A 21,450-nucleotide genomic window follows, 5' to 3' on the forward strand; every position below is an offset into this window, starting at 1 on the left:
AAAGTGGCTATTCATAGGCATGATCCCACTACTGATCAGCATGGGAATTTCAACCTGTGCCATCTCCAACCTGGGCTGGTTCCTCCCGTTTTAGGCAACCTGGTGGTCTCCAGCTCCTAGGCGGTCATTATATTGATGGGGAACTTAGTGTGGACCCCTGATTGGCATAGCACACTGTAGTCCAGAACTCCTGGACTCAGGCAGTCCTCCCACTTCAGCCTCCCAGGTAGCTGGGCCTATAGGCACATGCCTGGCTAGCCCCTTTTCAAAATGAGTTGCTTTGCTTCTAGAACATTTGAAGGGAGAAAACATTTTACATGTAACACAACATCAAAAGCTATTAAGTATTCTGAAGTTATTTTCCCACAGTGATGACTAATTTCTAGAGTTGACATAGAACAGGACGTCCTTATCCTCATCTACATGAAAGGAAACGATTCTTAACAGGAATTTTCTCAGGCTGAAATTTGCCTCTATCTTCTCAAGTGTAACATCTTCCTTTCGTGCTTTCCCTTATTTAGTCATTCAGCAACACTTCTGAGGTGTGTGCCATTGTGCTAACAATGATACCAATTTACCACTTAATGTGGCATTCTGAAGTATGTAGCATTGCCCCCGGGCCAGGCACTAATTCATTTAATGCTCACAGCAGCCTGGAGATAGATGCTATTTTAATCCACGTTATATAGAAGAGGAAACTGAGGCACAACATGATTAACTGAATTGGCCAAGGTGCACAATTAGTAAGTGGTGGAATTGGATTTGAACCCAGGCAGTCCATGTCCAGAATCTGTGCTCTTATCCTTCCTCTCACCAGTAAGGAGGATGAAGGGATATCTTCAGCAATTATAATGAAGATAGTAAGGGCTTGGCAGGATGCTGTGGGAGCCTCCTGATAATTTATAAGGTAGGTATTATTATCATTTATAAGTTACTAAAATTTAGAGATAGAAGCAGGGATCTATATAGAACAATAAAAAGTTTCATCAGTTTGGCATTTCATGAAAATGTTACAGATTTGTTAGCTGATGAATCTTTTCTAGGAAATACGTGATGGCTTATGAAGGATATACTGTAGGGTTAATGTCAGTATCCCATTCCTCTTTTTAAGGAACTGCTGGTCTCCCTTAACCATGGCGGTCTGACAGAATGGCATTTTCACAGCAGGGTTTCTTTTTGTTGTTACAGTTCTTTGCTGTCCATGTTGTTCTTGATCACTGCAGGGTAGTCTGACCTAGGCTGTTTGCTCCTGCCTTGCATCTGTATAATGACGCAGAATGTTCTCTGTTTCTCTATGATGAGTTCTCTGATACTGTGATGTCTCAGTGGATTTATTCTCTTGCTGTATCAGTGGATTTCTACTCTAGTGGTTGTATTCTCTGTCAGCCATGATCATGAAACTAGGGTTTTAGAAACATCCTTGAAGGCCAAGTAACGTAGAACTGGAACTGAAATCAGATCCATACATTGGCACAAAATCATATACTTCCTGTGTAAAGCTACTAACCACCCCTTTCCTAGACATTGCTCTTTTACCCTAAATACCTCTTCTTTGAATTATAAGAGAATGTATGCCTTTGCACTGTTATATGTTATGCAAGGGTCCACTGTAGAGTGATATATTTCTGGCATGAGATACCTGGAAAGTTTTCATAGTAATAGCAGCAATTAAGGTGAGCCTTAAATGATGGGTAGAAGTTTGGTTAAAAGAAATTTTGGAGGAGAGAGAAAATAAGAATGGAGAGGGGAAACACCCAAAGTAAGGGCACAGAGACAGGAAAGCATCAGGTGGGTATTTCTGGTTCCTGTGAAGAAATAATGAGTAAATTTCAAGAGACATATCAATTGAATGAAATCAGTGGATGCTACACTGCAGAGAGTTAAACTGAGAGAATGCTACAAAATGACCTGGGTAATGAGAAAACAAAACTGTGTAAGTGGTTATTTCTCAAGTTTACATAATGGGCTTATTTGATTTAATTTTTAGAAAAAAAAAATCTTTCTTTTTTTAACTTCCCTTTAAGATGTTAAATACGGTGAATTTCCCCCGGCCTTTTTGCTTTAGACTCTCAAACAATATTAACCCAGGGTTTTTTTCCCCAGATTATTCTCTTTGGGCCTAAATTGAGGTGCTAAGAAACTTTGAACTTTATAAGTGACATATCATAAATATCATGAGATTTTAAAAAATAAAAATGTAAAATGGGAACTGTCTTCTTATTTAAAGGAAATCTTTCCCATAGTTTCTTGTGTTTTCCCTACAGAAATCATATGTTATAATATCTTCCAGTTAAATTGGCATCCATTTCTACATCCAAGCTTTGTAACTTTAGAGGTTTTGACTTTGGGTGTCAGATTGGGAGTTTTAAGTATCAGAATGGTCTAAATACCCAACTTTGAGAACCATAGCAAATAGCAGTTATGGTTATGAGGACAGACTTTAGAACAGAACAAATATTTGTATGGTAGAAATTACCACAGGCTGAGCCAACTTGACAATTCTCATTTTACCAGACCCTAATAGCCCGTGTGGCTAGAGAAGTTGTTTCAGTAATGACCTCGACCCTGGTTTCAATCTTGCATGAAACTGATGGCAAACTATTTACTGGGTCAAGTCCTATTTAGCTCAGTGAGTAAAATGCAACTTAATATTTGGAGGCCACAAGTTATTATAATTTCAAAAGTCTCTTAGCAAGATTAGTGCTACATTTTGAAAAATATGTTGTCTCTTTGACCACCACGTTTGTTACTTTTGTGACACATTTTTAATTGCTTGGAAACAGCTAATACCTCTTGTGGTGGGTACCTGGTTTAATTGCCTTAAGTTATGTAGCAATCTAACTGTTTATGGAATCCAACTATGAATGATAGCACATGGTTTTTAAGGATCTCTTGCCTATTTTAAGGGGTAAAAATATGTTAGAAAAAAGTAGTGCATAAATAAATTTACATAGAAGGCAAATGACAAAAAATAAACTGTCTAGGGGTTGTGTGCCTTTTTGAATGAGAGAATAGAGCAGAGATCAGTTTTATGAATATAATTCTGAGTAAAACACTAGACTCATGCAATCTTGAAGGAATTGCCTAGGTACAGAGATAACCTTTGCCATTTCTTTAACAGTTGTTTTTATGACCTGCATGGATTTTTAAAAATATATATATACTATTTCAACATTTCATGGTGAAACCCTTCTACTTCACCTAAAATGTGGTGATTTGGATAACTGTATTGCCAGTCTTCCACAAGTATAAGCTGGGAAATGTTGAACTATCAGTTCCCTGAGGCAGGTGGGGAGGAGGGCTGATTTGTAGCACTTGCCAATTTTAATGGTGTAAATTCTCCCAATGTGGTCAATTACCTGCTGTCAGCATCATATCAACCTGCTCACAGAACACAGTCAGCTCTCATGAGCTGGTACAAGCCATCTCCAACATAACACTAGCTCCCCTCTTACAAGTTGAATGCCTAAATACCACTCCCGGCTGGCATGGTGGCTCACGCCTGTAATCCCAGCACTTTGGGAGGCCAGGATGGGGGAATAACAAGGTCAAGAGATTGAGGCCATCCTGGCCAACATGGTGAAACCCCGTCTGTACTGAAAACACAAATTTAGCTGGGCATGGTGGTACATGCCTGTAATCTCAGCTACTTAGGAGGTTGAGGTTGCAGTGAGCTGAGATAGTGCCACTGCACTCCAGCCTGGCGATATAGCAAGACTCTGTCTCAGAAACAAACAAAAATAAATAAATAAAAACTACTCTCTTAGCTAACATTTTACATCAAAATGTTGTACTTATATTGTACTTGTCCGCATCTACTAATTGGCTGTTTTCAGGAATCTAGCTCAAGTACCACAGCTTTACAGCTACAGTCATAGCGGTTAAACGTAATACTTTTCTTTAACCTTTTTTGTGACTGATACAGATGTCATGAAATAATTGGGACTACTGATTCCTTCAAAAGAACCAAGTTAGCATGACAGTTTTTTTACTGAGGATAAACTGTATCATTCAGCCCTTTACATCTCCACTATTTGTGACAAAGAATCTGTCTAAGATATAATGTAGAGGAAATATGGCATGTTTATTCCTTGTAACTGGGGGAATCTTGGGGGAAGGAGCCAGCAGCTGAGAAGAGATTTATAATTTGGAAAGAAGAGAATGGATAAGTAAATACAATCTTTAAAAAATGAAAGTAGATTACAATGAGCCTTTTTTTTGAGCACTTCTAAGACTTTGTAGGCCCCAAAACCAGAATTAGAACAGATATGATACAGAGTGCTTCTGGCTTATCCGTTATTATCCTTTCATTGTTTCCACGACTATAGAAAGAAAAATGAAAGATCGGATGTTCTTTCTGTAGCATAGTTACAAGCACTTCTTGTTTTAGTTTGTTTAAGTAGCCTTCTAATATGTATTCCTTAGTGGCAAAATAATAACTGGAAACAATTTCAAACTTCTTTAACTTAGATTTTTGAGCCTGAGGTTGGTATTTCTTTGTAAATAGTGATGGATTTTTTTTTCTTAAAATAATAGAAGTTTAAAAAAAAGAAGAAAGAAAGAATTGTATAAAGAAAGAAATGTATTTTGTTTGGCATGACCAAAATACCACTTGGCTCCAGCTAGCCTGTATTTCCTGTCTCCGACTGTGCCCCGAAGCAGTGAAAGGGTAGACGTTTTTAGAAATGAGATTCAAGTTTGTGTATTTGCATTCCTTTCAGTTTTTCAGTTGTTAGTTGGCCCAGCACTGTAAAGCTTGAGTGAATTTCCTTAATGAAACTTAGCATTAGGGAATCAATATTGTTCGAAATTTGCTTCGCTAGTGGCTAACGTGAAAAGGATCTGTTTTTCCATACAATTTCTTTTTTCACGTCTGCATTCTCAACATACTCTACTCTAGTCACTATGTATTAATATATGGTAGATACTTTCATAAATAATTGCAGGCTATTCAAAAATTGTGACATAAAGTAACTTAAATTTACTAGGTCAGCTTCATTGCTGGCTTGAACTAGGTAGCATTTCCTGTGGGAAAGTGATCCACTTTCCTGACATAATTGATATGTGTGTCATAAATAGAAATGGCAAGTTTGGACTTTGCATGCTCTCCTCTTCATTTTAAAGTAGAATCTATTTTTCACAACTCAGCTGTGACCTGAGTAATCCCCTTTATGTGAATAAAGCAAAGCACTAAGGAAATCTGTCCAAGATCACACAGTGGGCCCAGAGCAGAGCCAAAACTCTCGCCAAGCAATTTGCTCCTTAGAAGCACTGTATTGGAGGCTTTGATGGAGGTCTTAATCGAGACCTTTCCCCCAAGTACTTGGCAGACTTAAAAAGCATGTGTAAACAATATACACATTCCATTTGACTCTGAAATAGAGCCCCTTGTGGGATACAAATAGGACCTATTCCCCACCCATAGCCATGCTTCCAACAGATTAGTGATGAGAATTGGGCACAGTATGTAGAGCATGTTGTCGGGATCAGTAGCAATCTTTCCACTTGAAACTTTGCAGTGTTGAAACTGGTGAGGCCAAGCACTGTGAGTGACTGTTACTGTCAGCCTTGTTCAATATATACTGAAATGTTTTCCTAAAATAAAGTATGACGTAAGGTGTGGAGGGAATGGGAAGAACATAAAAAGGAAAAGATGGTAGGTAGAAAGCAGAATGAAAAAAAGGAGATGATATATGAAAAGAAGAGAGGTGAGGGAAAAGGTATTGCTCATTGGGCTTTGGGGTCAGATGAAACATGGGTTCAAATCCCAGCTTTATAAGTTCCCAACTATACATTTCATGTACATTGGGAATTCTAATTGTTTTAAAGGTGAATGATAGATATATCATTATTCACCAAATAGGGAAAATCCCTATATATAATGGTGGTTTCTGGTTTTACTTTTAGGGAGACTGTCTTTCCTCTGCAGTGCGGAAGCTCCACTGTTTCCAGTGGGATTTGATTTGACTGTATTGTGGTGGAAAACCCATATGCATTTTAACATACAAGATTGTATTCTCACCAGGTACAGTGGCTCATGCCTATAATCCCAGCACTTTGGGAGGCTGAGGTGGGTAGATCACCTGAGGTCAGGAGTTCAATACTAGCCTGGCCAATGTGGTGAAACCCCATCTCTACTAAAAATACAAAAAATTAGGTGTGGTGAAGCACACTACACCTGTAATCCCAGCTGCTTGGGAGGCTGAGACAGGAGAATTGCTTGAACCTCAGAGGTGGAGGTTGCAGGGAGCTGAGATCATGCCACTGTACTCCAGCCTGGGCAACAGAGCAAGACTCCATCTAAAAAAAAATTATATTCTTTCACATAAAGAAGTTTAGAGGCAGGCAGTCTAGGGTTGACCAGGGAGTTCATCATGTTGCGAGAGCCTCCAGCAACTTCCAACTTTTTGCTCAGCCATCCTTCATCTTGTAAACCAAAAATAAAATTCTAAGCCCCACAGCCATCTGAATGGATCTCTCCTCTCAGCCAAGGACATTCCAAAGTTAACCTAAAAAACTAATACAGGCAATTATGGGAAGTCGGGGCGGAGAGGGAGGGGTTGGATATGTCTCACAGCTGACCAGCATTAACATCAACACAGAGACCTTAAGACTGATAGAACAGACTCTTTGTGTCTGATAAGAAACATTTACAGTCTATTCTCTCTGAAGCCTGCTACTGGGAGGCCTTATCTGCATAATAAAACGTTGGTCTTCACAACCCTTATTATAACCCAGACATTCCTTCCTACTGATTCCAGATCTTTCGATAATAACCAGTTGCCAAACTGAAAATCTTTGAATCTGGCTATAACCTAGAACCACCCCCACCCCTACTTCCAGTTGCCTCGCCTTTCCAGACTAAAGTAACATATATCTTGCATGTATTTTTGGTGCCTTAGGTCTCTCTAAAATGTGTAAAACCAAGCCTCCTTGGGTAGGCATTCTCAGGATCTCTGGAGGGTGGTGTCACAAGCCATTAGCCACTCATACTTGGCTTAGACTAAATCTCTTCAAATATTTTACAGAATTTAACTTTTTTCCTCAACAATCCCCGTGGTTCAGTCTGGCCACTGGAGCTCCACTGTTAAATTTGTGTCTCAAAGAGCAGGATAGATGAAGGACAGAAGGAAGGATCACCTGACCCTCATCAGTAGATTTCCCAGAAGTACCATGTTTAACCTGGTACTTTATTCATATTTACAATGGGATTTTAAAAATCTTCTGTTTGTGGTTTTGAGGTCTTTAGCTTCCCTTATTTTCCCCCAAATCTTTAAGTATTTCTGTATTTGTGTAAAAGAACATGCTTTTTTTTTTTTTGATGGGGGTCTCTGTCACCTACCCAGGCTGGAGTGCAGTGGTACAATCTTGGCTTACTGCAACAACCACCTCCCAGGCTTAAATGATCCTCTCACCTCAGCCTCCTAAATAGCTGGGACTACAGCTGTGTGCCACAGCATGCCTGGATAATTTTTGAATATTTTGTAGAGACAGGATTTTGCCATAGGTTGGTCTTGAGCTTCTGAACTCAAGCGATCCACCCACCTGAGCCTTCAAAAGCGCTGGAATTACAGGTGTGAGCCATCACGCCTGGCCTAAGAACATGCTTATTAATACTTGGTTAGTTAATTGTTAGTTTTCTCCGTGTATTTTGGTTGATAATTCAAGTTTTTAGCAATTTATTATTATCGGAACACCCTCTCTCTTCCAGGCACAGCCCTAAAAGCCATTGGGGATAACAGAGTGAATAAGATAGAGTTACTGCCCTCAAGGCTTTTGCAGTATAGTTCTTTCGAGAGTAGATTTTAGACAAGCCTCTTCATATCACATTAGGCTATGGCATTACATGCAAATCACAATTGACCTACATTGTAGACACCCATTTGTCTTTATAATGACAAGTGCATCATTGTACCGTTAATGGCCACCCGTCCCTTCAAAACATTTCTAAGAAATTAGGTAAATAGGCCATTCTACTTTATGCTCTTTGTATTTTTTCCCTTAATCAAGATGGTTTATATGATTGTGTTAGTAATTAAAGCTTGTTACTCTCCATTTACATAAAGAGGATATGGGGTTGGTTCTAATATGTATTATTTAAAAATAGATATCAGCCATGTCCATTGGTACAAAATAATTTAATTGCCATTTTATGATGTTTCAAATAGTGGCAGAAATAGTGGACAGTTGTAATAGAAGCACAAACCAAACAGGACCAATGTGACGTTTGGGGCCAGAGCCTGTCAAGGCAAGTCCACACAGGTTTTGTCGCCAGAGTACCTTTCACAAGACCTGAGAAGGATGTTTCACCCGAGGTTAGGGAAGAGGAAGCATTACCCAGGATGTGAGGCTGATGACAAAATCTCACACAAAACCTTCATTTTTTGGACCCAGAAATTGGAGAGTCAGAGAACATACTGGGAAAGATTCCTGTTCTGTCTGTTTTTCTGCTTTGTTTTCTGGTACATCCATTGCTTAAAGTTATTTCTTTATAAATATGTAAAAATGTTTTCTTTATGGGATCTGCCCCATTTCTTGATGACGTACATACAGTTCCATATGAAACATTCTGTTCCATAATGGGAAAGTAGTTTTCTAAATAGGCATAAATACACTATCTGCCTCTGGCATTTGCCTAGATACCTTCATCCCTAGGTGTTCAGGTACTTCCTTAACTGAGCTCCATCAGTTTGAAAGGTCAGTTCTTTTTTGCCTGTTATTTGGCATACATCATGTGCCTCTACACTTGGTTTATAGGTACTGAGACTCCTGGATCTCCTAATAGCCCCTTTCATCTTTGATGACCTAATTAGCTTTATTTGATCATGGAAAACTTATAATTTCTAATTGTACTTAAGATAATGGGTTTCATTATCTTATTATTAACTTGAGTGAATTTTACTTTGAAAACTTCTAACATTGGGCCCCTAAGGATAATGAAAAATAGCACTTGTATAGTTTTAGAATTAAACAGACCAAAAAATGCTTTGCTACATAGTGTTCCATCCTAACTGCAATGCTGAAGTAATTGGTTTATGCTCATTCATTATTTCATGTTACCAGAGATTCTGCAGTAATCATGATAGACATGGTTTCCACCCTCCTAACACATTATCGGGGAGAAATGTTTATTATGAATTAAAGAGACATATTTTTATAAGAAATATATAGCTCAGAGAATGTAAGTGACATACCCAAAGTTCTATTGGGTATGTGATGAGTTTGTATGGGTGTGTAATGGGTGACTACACTGGAAAGGCATGTACACAGATGGTTAAAGAGTGAGGAAAAACTGACCAACGAGCAGGGATGTCTTTTCTGTGGACAATGGATAGCCATGAGAAACTTTGGATTGAGGTGGTGATGTAATTGAAGTGTTTAGAAAGAATATTCGTATAGTAATGGGCCAGTTAAATGACTACAGTGGTGGAGATGTGAGCAGCTAAGAAACCACCAATACTTAACACATGTAAAATAAAGTCCCGAATAATGGGGTGGTGTTCAGGCTGGGAGGACACAAAGAGAGGAGACTACAGTGAGAAAATGAGAAGGATTTTGGTACTGTATAGGAGAAGGAAAAGAGAAGTCAATGATGTTTAAAAGTTTCAAGGTGGTAAGAACTTTATGATAGCCATATATGACAGGAAGAGCTCAAAGACCATCAGTTAAGAGAAGCCCAAATGTCCATTCTTCTGGCTTCCGTCTCAGATCATCTCTTTGATGACTACCTCGTAGAGTATTTCCTAAAATCAGGCATAATGTTCCTTCCTGCTCTCTTCGTTCTAGATCTCATCTAAGCTTGGTTTTCTCTAGTCTGATCTGTCCTATGGGGATAGGGAGAAATTTCCCCAAAGATTGAACATTATGAGAAAATAGAGCTAAGATCATGACTCAGAGTGAGTCTTTTCCTGACTGTCTGATGTATTTGACTCAGAGTATTGTATCCTAGGCTTTCTTTGTGGACCACAACTCCCGCACCACCACTTTCATTGACCCCCGGCTCCCCCTGCAGAGCAGTAGACCCACGAGTGCACTGGTTCATCGGCAACACCTAACAAGGCAACGCAGCCACAGTGCGGGCGAGGTGAGTCCAGCGTTTTAGGGACTTACCTGCTGGTTGGTTGATAGAAGCTTCTAAAATGTGGTGGTTTGTGGAATTCGATTTTTTTTAAGCTTTTTTTTTTTTTTGAGTTTGATTTAGAGGATGAAAAGCTTTGGAATAATGTTGACAAGCCTTCTCTGGAAATACACATAGCCTAAATCACAAAATCTAAAAAGGTAGGACATATGAGGAATTTAAGATTTTTCTTCTCAGAGGAAGGTGAGAGGGAGTTGATTATGTACTAAAATGTTCAAGGCAGGAAGATGATAAGCCCTTTTGCACACCCATTTTCAGCCTCACAGGAAGAAATGAATGTAACTTGGTTAAATATAGAATTTCTTAAATGAAGCTTTCTGTATTGCATTAAAATATTCATCCAGAGCTATGGGATTATAGAATCCTCACTAGTATTCTTTAAAATTAGAATGTTCCTGAGAAAGTTGATTTATATACTTTCAGTGCCTGGGGAAAATGGGCTGAACTAAGAATTACTAAAAACTGGTCTACTTTACCAGTTTGCAGAGACCCGTGATAACCACATGAGGGCCCTCTAATATGCTAACCAAAAAAAAAAAAAAAAAAAAAAAAAAAATTTCACTTCTTCCTTTTGCAGCTTAAATATATAAAAGAAATGTCTTAAGGCAAGTTTTCTTCTCCTTCATATGGGCTTATGATTTTAGTATATACCATCGCTTGATGTACACTGTTTTGAAAATTTCCTTAGACAAATAGAATTAATATTTTTACATTACTTTTCTATGTCTATGTTCATGTATTTTCAATATTATATTGTACATCAAATATCTTTGTAGCCTTATATTTTGTATGAGAAAAAATATGAATACAATAAATAACTGGATTTGACTCATCAAAATTCTACTCTTGGAATTTCCCTCCTGATTTGCATACTTGCTCTAATGCATCATGTGTTTGCTGGTTGTAAGTTCAGATATAGAAGAGTATACATGAGAAGCTCATATAAAATGATATATAAATATATAAGCTCATATAAAATGATATATAATATATATAAATATATATATATATATTACAGGATGAGGCATGCACAAAATATTTATGTTTTATGAATAGCTAATAAATCTTTACCTTGCTGTCATGTAAACCATTAGTGGTAAACTGAATGACGCTAACAACATTCATCTTGAAAGCAGAACAGACCTTTCACCTTTGGACTTTGTGTGCGATGTGTAGCACAATAAGGGCTCTGTCTGATATTTTATTGCATAGCCAGTGCACTTTAACCACTTACCTTATCATGACTTCACAGTGTGAAGCTGTTTCACTGTTTTCCTGGGAAAACATGCATAGATTAATAGCTATACTTGTGTTTTCTTTCAACCCCTCTACCTTAGAACATGAATTATTTTCATGGTCTAGTAGTAGCCTTTATGAGAGAGGGACCCTAAGGGATACGTTAAGACTTTTCCTCCTATGGCTGGAAACTGAGCAGTGGCCTGGAGATAACTCCATACAGACTGAGCGTCCAGCCCTCAGCGTTGTTAAACTTTCCGGGGGAGTGTCCTTTCTGACACAGCTGTTGGAAGCATGCATGTCCTGAAGACCTGCCCATCAGAGGGATTGCCCACTGTCTGCTGGTCTGGTTGCCAGGACTGAGGTCTCAGGGAAATGACCTTTGACTTTTCTGAGAAATGATGACACGTGGCAACATACTGTGAGGAGAGAAAGTATATATTGGAGTGTTGAAATATGTTATCTGACTAACAATCTGTACTTAGTGATCAGATCTCCCCAGAGAGTAGCTGTGTTCATTCCTAAAACCAATAACTCAAAAGAAGCAGGATGAGAAGACTTCTAGCTACATACATGGTCATTTCAGCCACCATCTTATATCCCTTCTGCAAATATCTCAGTCAGTAGAAATGTTGATATCTTTCCCATATAACAAGTTAACACTGTCAAACACCTACTATGATGAAGAAACATCATGGTTGCTGTTATGAGGGATGCAAATAAATAGCACACTTCCTGCATTCTTAATAGAAGAGGAAAATATGAAACCATACCAAAAATCAATAAAAATATGAGTGAAAAATGCTTTATAAACTTTCTTTTTTAATAGCTGGAAAAGTATACCTTAATAACATTTTTGATAATCATGTTTTTTTCTTATTTATATATTTCCAGTTTTATCGAGGTATAATTGACAAATAATATAAACTGTTCACAATGGCATCTGCTTGAGAAATATACACCAAGTTCTGTGGGAACTCAGACAAGGTTGCATTTAACTTGGGCTTGAAGGAGAGGGAAGGCCTTTTTGAGGAGGGGCTGTTTGAACTACGCTGTGAGGAATGAGTGAGAACATTCTTGAAGGACAAGCAAGCAGTGCAGGGTGGGGAGGATATTTCCAGCATTAGAGTCTTTAGAAAAATCCTCAGCAAATACCCAAGTGATGCAGTATGACAAGATGCCTGCAAAGGGTTGTAAGTGGAATAAAAACTCTATTTTCAAAATCCCAGTTTATAAATCCAGTACAGCATGTTATTTTGCCTTTTGTTCTCATTCTGTCTTATATTGCTGTTCTACTATTGTCTTAAAAGAGTTCTGTAATCTGGGGGGAAATGGGAAAGCAACATCAGAGTTTTCTGGTAAGACTATTAATGGGTATTTTTGGTTATCTACTTGTATGTATGAATTTCTAAATCTATATTAGGTGCAATGAATAACTCAGGTTAGGACAACCCTATTTAGCTCCTCCGCACCTGCTCCTATTAGCACCCTGGTGTGGGAGGCTCAAACCAGAAAGATCTGTTGCACCAGGTGTTCTAATAGGCATGGAAAATTGCTCCTGAGGAGATAATGTACTAACTCGGAACCCCACGTGAAGATTGCTGGTCTTCACCCCCTCCTTTGCTGAGCCAGGGAATTCCCTGGCCTGCCTTAGCCAAAAGAAGAAATATCTTGGCACTGCCCCAAACATTTTATAACACTCAGTCTTCCCTTTGATTGTATTGTTGCTGTCTGTGCTCTGTCAATGCAGATGTTAGTCCTGATGAACAAGTCTGCTATTTAGATGCTGCAGCCTCAGTAATTAAGAGCAGTTTGAACTACTTCTGTGCCACTTAGTAAAGCATTACTGCCCCAGCCCCTCTCAAGAATGTGGATGCCTCAACCCTTCCCCCTATTTAGCCACTAAAACAAGGTTTTTGATAACTAAGAACTCTGCTTCAGCTCCACAGCTGATGTCTGTTCTGATCAGGTGGCACTTCACCATGCTCATTGTTAACATTTTAAACAACTTGGTTTGGGATACAGATATAGAGCATTCTGGCTCTTGGTGCAGAACATAAATGATGCTTCTGTTTGCAGGTAGGAGAAGATTCTCGACATGCAGGACCACCAGTTCTTCCCAGGCCATCCAGTACATTCAATACAGTCAGTAGGCCACAGTACCAGGACATGGTTCCAGTGGGTATGTCAACCTTTTTCAGAAATTATCTGTCCTTTTGTGCCATTATCTATACCATGTACACTGTGCTGATACTTCCCCTACTGTTAACCGGATACTTTTTGCCCTGTATTGAGAAATTGCTGCATTATCCTTAAGAAATGTATAACAAAATCCTACGGACTTGAGTCTCACAGGGCTTCTGTCTTGTAAAATCCTAAAGGATGAGATTTTTTTTTTTTTAATAGCACTCTGCTGTGCCTGAGTAGAGGTATTATGTTAGAGTATTGAATTTAAGGTAAAATAATTTATTAAGGTAATGTATTATACAATCATTATAAATTAAGAATTTGGACAAGTATATATATACTTAATATATTTAAGGCCAAGACAGAATTTAAATGGTGTGTGAATCTGTAGTAGCCTCACAAAATAAGCAATCAAAGACAGCACATTCTTAAGGGTTTTTGTCACAAATAGAAGGCAGCGAGAACCTCTAAAATAGTAAAATAAAAATTAATGAATGTGACAGAAAGGCCTAAAAAACTACTTAAGTTGTTATTAGAATGATGAGGCTGAAGATCAGTGGTTGCCTTAGGAGCCCCTAAGGCAGGTGGAGTGGACAGATTGGTGGGAGGCCATGTGGGCTCCATGCTCTGTCTAAAATTAGGCCAGCTCTCTATTTGTCTGTTTTTGTTTTAAAACTTTTTCTTTAAAAAAATTGTCATGAAATTCAATATGATACCCATGACCTAAGAAGTTTGACCTCTGGATAAGAAATCTAGAGGTGAAATCTAACTGTCTAGGTTTTTTTATGTTATTACTAATATGACACTAAATACTGCACATAGAATTTTAAAGCACTGTACAATTGTTGCTTAGAAAGTTATCTGGGCTCTGATCTCAGATGCACTATAAACCCCAATTCAACAATTATAAAAATGTCTTCATTATTTGTAGATAGTGAAATGTGCATTTAGGGAAAATCTGAGTTGACAATGGTATTCCATTTTAGCAGATAGTATGACTTTAAAATTGTTATTCACATTTAACTAAAATATGTGTGAATAGGCAATATGATATAGGTAAGATTGGAAATGGCAGATCTCTACAGAATTATTCTTCATTTGTTTATTTGTTAGTTTAAGAAAGGCATGTATCTTGATCATATCCTATACCAGAATCTCTGATGTTTAAGAATTTAGACACTCTTAGTTCTGTGAATTTAAATAAATTTATGATTTATTTATAATTATCAACAAATATCAAGATGAATCATCTTAAGTAAACAAATGCTTTTTCTTGGCAAAAGAGGTAATAATGGTATCCTTAATAAATTTTAATTAACTATTTTTAAGTTTCTTCAGCCAGCCTTGATTGGGATATAGATTTTTTTAAACATATTTGTTTTCATAGTTGATAATGATGGTTGTGTTGTAGCTGTTGGTATAGTTGGTTTGGTAAAGAGCTATTTGTGGCTTCATGGCACTTATTTCCACATAGATTTTGGGAATAGTTTATCCTCTGCATTTTGGCCCTAGTTGTTTGTCAGCTAGTACATTTTGGCAAATTTAGTTCTGCCTCTGCCTCCCTAGCTGGTTGTTAATTAATCAAAAGACGATTTTTCATTTCGGACTGTTGTCATTTCTTTAAGGCTATTTGATAATGATCAAGATCTAGAATCTCATTGATGAACTCATCTTGCCATTTGATAATAAATATGGCTTATCAAATGAGTTTACTAAGAATGGTTAACTAAGCCACAGCCCTAAGTCCAATAATTATATAAAGGTTAGATACAAATTGAAATGTAAGTACCTATAGTGGTGGGCATAGTCCAGTTCCAAACTATAACTTTGAGTATAATATTAGAAAACAGATTTTATTTTATTTTATTTTTTAGTAGAAACAAGTTCTCACTATGTTGTCCAGGCTGGTCTTAAACTCCTGAGCTCAAGTGATCTTCCCAAATCAGCCTCTCAAAATGCTGGAGTGACAGGCATGCCTGCCTGAAAAACAGATGATTTTGAAAAGTTTGGATTTATAGGCTGGGCACGGTGGCTCACGCCTGTACTCCTAGCACTTTGGGAGGTGGAGGTGGGTGGATCACTGAAGGTCAGGAGTTAGAGATCAGCCTGCGCAACGTGGCGAAACCCCGTTTCTACCAAAAATACATAAAAAAAAATTGACTGGGTATGATGGCAGGCACCTATAATCACAACTATTTGAAAGGCTGAGGCAGGAGAATCACTTGAACCCTGGGGATGGAGGTTGCAGTGAGCTGAGATCGGGCCACTTCACTGCAGCCTGGGTGAAAGCGAAACTCCACCTCACACACACACACAAAGTTTGGATTTATATACATAAAACTAATAATAGACTCTCAAAAATTGTTATCTTTTTATATTTTTTTCAGCTTACAATGACAAGATTGTTGCATTTCTACGTCAACCCAATATCTTTGAAATTCTACAGGAGCGTCAACCTGATCTTACCAGGAATCACTCACTCAGGTAACAATAATATTCATACTTGGTTCAAGTTGCATAAGCACAAACCATTAAATCTTAGTAGCACTGATATTTGTCTTGGAAATTTATCCTTTCTTTCTTACATCCTTTGCAAAAACATCTTGTATGCAAATATTTTGCCATCATTATCAAGTATTGTAGTGCTGGCTTCTCTCTATTAAGTATATAAGTTGAATAAAACTAACAACCCAGAAACCTATTTAAAAAAAGAAATATGAAAAAAAAGAAAGTGAAAAAAAAAAAAAAAGAAAATGATCATTTGCCAACCTTTCCCCCAAAACAATAAAAAAAAGAAATATGAAAAAAAACCCCACAAAAATTTAAGCCAAGAGTTTATCCTAGATGTGCAGATTATAAGGAAATTAATGACATAATCTTTTTGAGTGTAACTTGAGTAAGCAAAAGTAGCATACAGTTTACTGAATTGAGATTTGTAGGGTCCCAGACTTGGTATTCACATTTTTCTGTAATAAAAACAGAGAAAAACCTAAGTAGTGAATCCGATACTCTCTAAATCTGAGACTTCCCTTGCATGAACCCTCTCTTCTAAACAACTTTTCAAAACATCATGCCTCAGGCCCAGTTTTACTTTCCTGAATACATGCTGTTCCCCTTCCCTGGCAAGCTTTTCTCTCCTAAGTTTAGGCAGCAAGATTTTTCCATTATAACCCAGCAGAAGCTTTCCCTCCTTGAAATTTTTCAGCTCCACTGTGGACACTCACTTTCATGATCTAGGCTAGTATTTCTCTATCTAAGTGTGCTAGGCATCAGTGGAGATAGGAAAAGAAGAGCTTCTGCTGAAAATCTGTCTTAACCCAAAGTCCAGTTGTCACCTTTACTGGCGGAAGTATATTTGCCTGGTGGTACTGTCCTGGCCCATAGCAGTGATTCTCAAATACTGATCTAATAAATTGTGCCAAACTGTTTTCATCAGGATCACCTGGGAAGCTTTATATAATACAAAATGCCAGATCATGCCTCCTCCAAATCCTCCCTCATCTCTGAATACCCCCTGTTTTCCCATGCCCTACCCAGAAATTAATTCAAGAGGTCTGGGGTAGAGCCTAAGAATTATTTTTTTAAAACTTCTCCATATAATTCTGATGGCACAGTTAGCTGTAATAGCCTTTGGTCTTGATACTACTTTGATGATTCATCATGAAATATATCACATTGTCCTTTGTACTGTTTTGACTTTATGACTTTTGTGTTTTAATTTGACTTTTCGGGTCCTTATGGTTTATTTTCCAATTAGATTATAAAAGCCTTGCAAATAGGGATCTTATCCAACTCATCATTATTTTTCCTCCTTTCTGTTCAAATATCTAGAACTGCATTTTGCACATAGTGAATATAAAAAATATATGTATATAATTGTTGATTTGGAAATAAATTACCAAATATTCTTACGATATTCTTGATCTCGTGTCTTTTTTTTTTTTTTTTTTTTTTTTTTTGAGGCAGTGTCTCACTCTGTTGCCCTGGCTAGAATACAGTGGTATGATCTTGGCTCATTACAACCTCTGCCTCCTAGGTTCAAGCGATTCTCCTGCCTCAGCCTCCCCAGTTACTGGCACGACAGGTGCCCACCACCACACCCGACTTATTTTTGTATTTTTAGTAGAGATGGGGTTTCACCATGTTGGTCAGACTGGTCTTGAATTCCTGACCTCAGGTGATCTGCCCACCTTGGCCTCCCAAAGTGCTGAGATTATAGGCATAAGCCACTGTGCCCAGCCTTGGTCTCATGTCTTTAAAGTTGTCACTACCTTCTAAAGTTTGTAAAGGCTAAAGCTCCACAGACTTTCAAGTATTACATTAAAAACATTGTGTATATAAAAATCCCAGTTTCACCTGGTTTCACATGGCTAATAACATCTGACTCAACTCTTAGTGCTTTCCTCAACATAAGCATGCTATTCTTAACCACAGAAAAATTATAATAATTATACAAGTGAGGGTTTTGTATGTTTGTTTATTATGGCATCCACTCAATAATCCATGTTCCCCTTGAGAATCTTCTGTAAGAAGTTTTAGTTTAAAAAATTGTAGGAACAAGCTTCTCAATGGTCTAATTAGAAATATTAGCAATCCTAGACCTCAAAGCAAAACAAACAAATGAACAAAATTCTTCCTCTTTTGCTAATCACAAAATACAGAGAACTCTGTTTTCTCTCTCTTCTACCACTCCAGCCAACCCACACCACTAGTTAATATCTGTTCCTCTAAATGTATCCCATCCCCCACAAAAAAGAGGAAACTCAAGAAGTTTCTCACTTTTTCTCTGCACTCTACATTAGTATGTAATACTAATTCACATATCTTTCAATCTCCACCATCAGAGAGATTAGGTGATCTAATCTACCCAGACAGGGCATCTGTCATTATTCTTTAATGACTTGACAGAATCTTAACCGATTCTAACAGAGGCAAAAGCTGCAGTCCAAGTTGGTAGCTTCAAGTTTTGTTTTGTTTTCTTTCTGCTTTTTAGAGTCCGAAAAGTCTCTAATCTCCTAAAGATTGCTGAAGATTTTTTTTTTTTAGTGGCATCTAGGGTCCTCAGTTAAGCACAATCTTCCTTCTAACGTAGGCTTCACATGGTAATCTATTTTTATGAAATTATTTGATAGGCTATGAAATATATTTCTATCTTTACAGAATGTGACCATGGGAAGCAGTTGCAGTCATGACGAGTAAAAGGACGGAGGAACTTAAATCAATGAGATAATGCCATTCCTCCTATCTAGAGTGTGTCACACTGCACTTTCATTTTTCATAAAGTTTTTGGTAGTTAAACATTTCGCTTATCATAGCATTGTAAAGGGGAAGTTCACATATCTAAGAGAACATTCTGTTTTATATAGTTGTGAGGAGCATTCCCACAAACACAGGGGTGGGAAATCAGCTAAGCTGCTTTAATCTCATATTTCAGTGATATTTTTGATAACAGATTTATGGATGAAATGGAGCTACCAGGTAATCTATGTGTCAGAGTTCACTGTGGACTTTATGTTCATACCTGGAGCAAGGATTCCCAGCACCAACACAGCTTTGTATATGTTGTTCATTATCTGTGGCACACCATTTAAGATAAATATTCCTTCTTATTTTTCCCACAATATAATGATAAAAGTAGTGGCCCTTCAGGGAGTCAAGTAGGTATACCTATTTGCTTTGTGTTCTCCTAGTTTGCTTGTGATTCCTCCTAAACCAGAGGATAGCAGGCAATTCATTTAGTTTGCATCTACGTATAGTTTTCTCTTCCCTGAGACTTCACTGGTGTGTCTTCCTGTCTATGTGGCTATGGTTTTCCATGCATTGTGATATGGCTTTTACTTTCAACTGCTGTATTTAAATCACTGCTCCTTATAACTTCACTTATCATGCAAATGTGAATGGTACTAAGTTGACATCCTTTAAAAAAAAAAAAAAAAAGCCTCAGGAGATGTTTATTCCCCCGTTAGAAAAATCAGCTCTCCAAAGTCAGTACCACATCTGTAAAGTGGATATTTTATTGGATTATTATATGCTACTACTGGATCTCACTGAACGAAGATGTTTTATGCTGTGATGTTAAAATAAAAGCTGAAAAAAGTTCTAACATTTTATATGAATACAAATATATTCATTAGAAAACAACCTTTAATAATATTTTATAGGTGAATGTAATGCATATTTAAAAATTTAATAAAATTTTTAGTATTGGTGTTTGTACAGCACTGTGTAATGAGAAAGTCTATGAACCTGAGTTAAGAGTTGAGAATTTCCCCTCTAATGTGATTATTAGGTCCAGCCAGTAAATCTGTTCCCTGCTAGTCCATCTCTCCCCAGGCATCAATGATTATTTTTGGCAGCAGGCTGATTCCTCCTTGAGTGCTTCCTATATAGCTCCCCTTATCATGAGGACATGATCTGTGATAATTTTTTCATTCTGGGTAGGTTAGATCATTCCATATTTTATGTTATTAGGAAATCAGTAACTTGGGAGTCAAGAAATTCTGAACTACAAAAGGCAAATGGATATGTGTCTCAGGATTCACGAGACTAGAGGCAAATGCAGACTTGAACCTTCTATTTCCTTTCATTATCCTATTTGAAGAGCCCTGGGGTTTTGCTAGTCTAATTTTTCTCTTAATTTTTTTATTTTAAAAATAATCGCCCATTTTGAAATTTATCAAACAATACAGAATTTTAGGTAATAAAGATTTAAAGTTTCAAAAGCTGTCTTTTATAAAATAAACCCTAGTGTTCAAAATTGCTAACCTATTTATTTTCCAGCTTTGTGACAAATGAATTTTTACATATAATATTAGACAGGAATGTTAATTTTGGTTAACATTTGAACTACGTGGTGAAAATAGCATGAATTTACTTCTACTGATCCATATGCATTTTCCTGTTAAGACCTGCGTAGTTCTCTCGCTTATTCCTCTCCTGATTTGTTTACTTACCACTCAGGTGTCTGGACCAACGTGGCAACCTTCTGATCTTTGGTGTACCAAATTTAAATAGTAGCAAATATGGGCTGAGACTATTATTTTTCTACAGACAATTTACATGGGGATAATTATTGAACTTTTAAAGACACCTTTTTTTTTTTCTTTTGAGACAGGGGGTCTCACTCTACTCCCCAGGCTGCAGTGTAGTGTCGTAGTCACAGCCGACTGCAGCACCAACCTCCTGGACTCAAGCCATCCTCCTGCCTTAGCCTCCCAAATAGCTGGGATTACAAGAGCACACCACTTTGCCCAGCTAATTGTTTTATGTTTATTTTTTATCATTTTTTTATAGACATAGAGTCTTGCTATGTTGCTCAGGTTCATTTTGAACACCAGGGCTCAAGATATCTTCCTGCTTCAGCCTCCCAAAGTGCTGGGATAACAGGCATGAGCCATTGCTCCTGGACACCTGATTAAAATAATTTATTGACACCACATAGTAATGGTCATTGGGAAGTCTTAATAGTAGACACTTTCTCACTGGGAAAGCAGCAATAATGGCTCTTAGAAGGTAGTTGAGTATGGCTTTTAAGATTTTGTTCAGGTTTGGAGTCAGAAAGACCTAGGTTTGAATTCTGGCTCTGAATTTTACCTACCAGGTGACTTTAAATGAGAATTTAACAACCCTCCAGGTTGTCATCCTCATCTGTAAAATGGACATAGGAATTTCTAACTTGCAGTGTCTTTTTGAAGATTAAATGAGTTAATGTATGTCTAAAGCACTTGTCACTGTGTAAGCATAGTAAACATAGAGTAAATTTAAATTACTGTTATATTAGTACTCTGCCCTTCACTACTTTGTTCTATCAGAAGGGCTCAGTTTAAAGTAATTTGCTCCTAAACTTATTCTAATTCTTAAAACCACTATTCCTGAGATTGATCATACAT

General features: G+C 37.5%; 1 protein-coding gene across 5 annotated transcripts in view; it reads left to right on the forward strand.

The window, feature by feature from the left end:
- Nucleotides 1–21,450, forward strand: part of HECW2 (HECT, C2 and WW domain containing E3 ubiquitin protein ligase 2) — a 382,585-nt gene that overhangs the window by 294,647 nt on the left and 66,488 nt on the right. For all 5 annotated transcript variants that reach the window (XM_032278791.1, XM_032278792.1, XM_032278790.1 and 2 more), the window contains 3 exons: nucleotides 9,950–10,084; nucleotides 13,454–13,556; nucleotides 15,949–16,045. In XM_032278791.1, the coding sequence (XP_032134682.1) occupies nucleotides 9,950–10,084; nucleotides 13,454–13,556; nucleotides 15,949–16,045 (335 nt within the window). The remainder of the gene's footprint in view (nucleotides 1–9,949; nucleotides 10,085–13,453; nucleotides 13,557–15,948; nucleotides 16,046–21,450) is intronic.

The sequence above is a fragment of the Sapajus apella genome, unplaced genomic scaffold (assembly GCF_009761245.1).
Source record: "Sapajus apella isolate SASKATOON/1434 unplaced genomic scaffold, GSC_monkey_1.0 scaffold10, whole genome shotgun sequence".
In the NCBI taxonomy this organism is placed as follows: domain Eukaryota; kingdom Metazoa; phylum Chordata; class Mammalia; order Primates; family Cebidae; genus Sapajus; species Sapajus apella.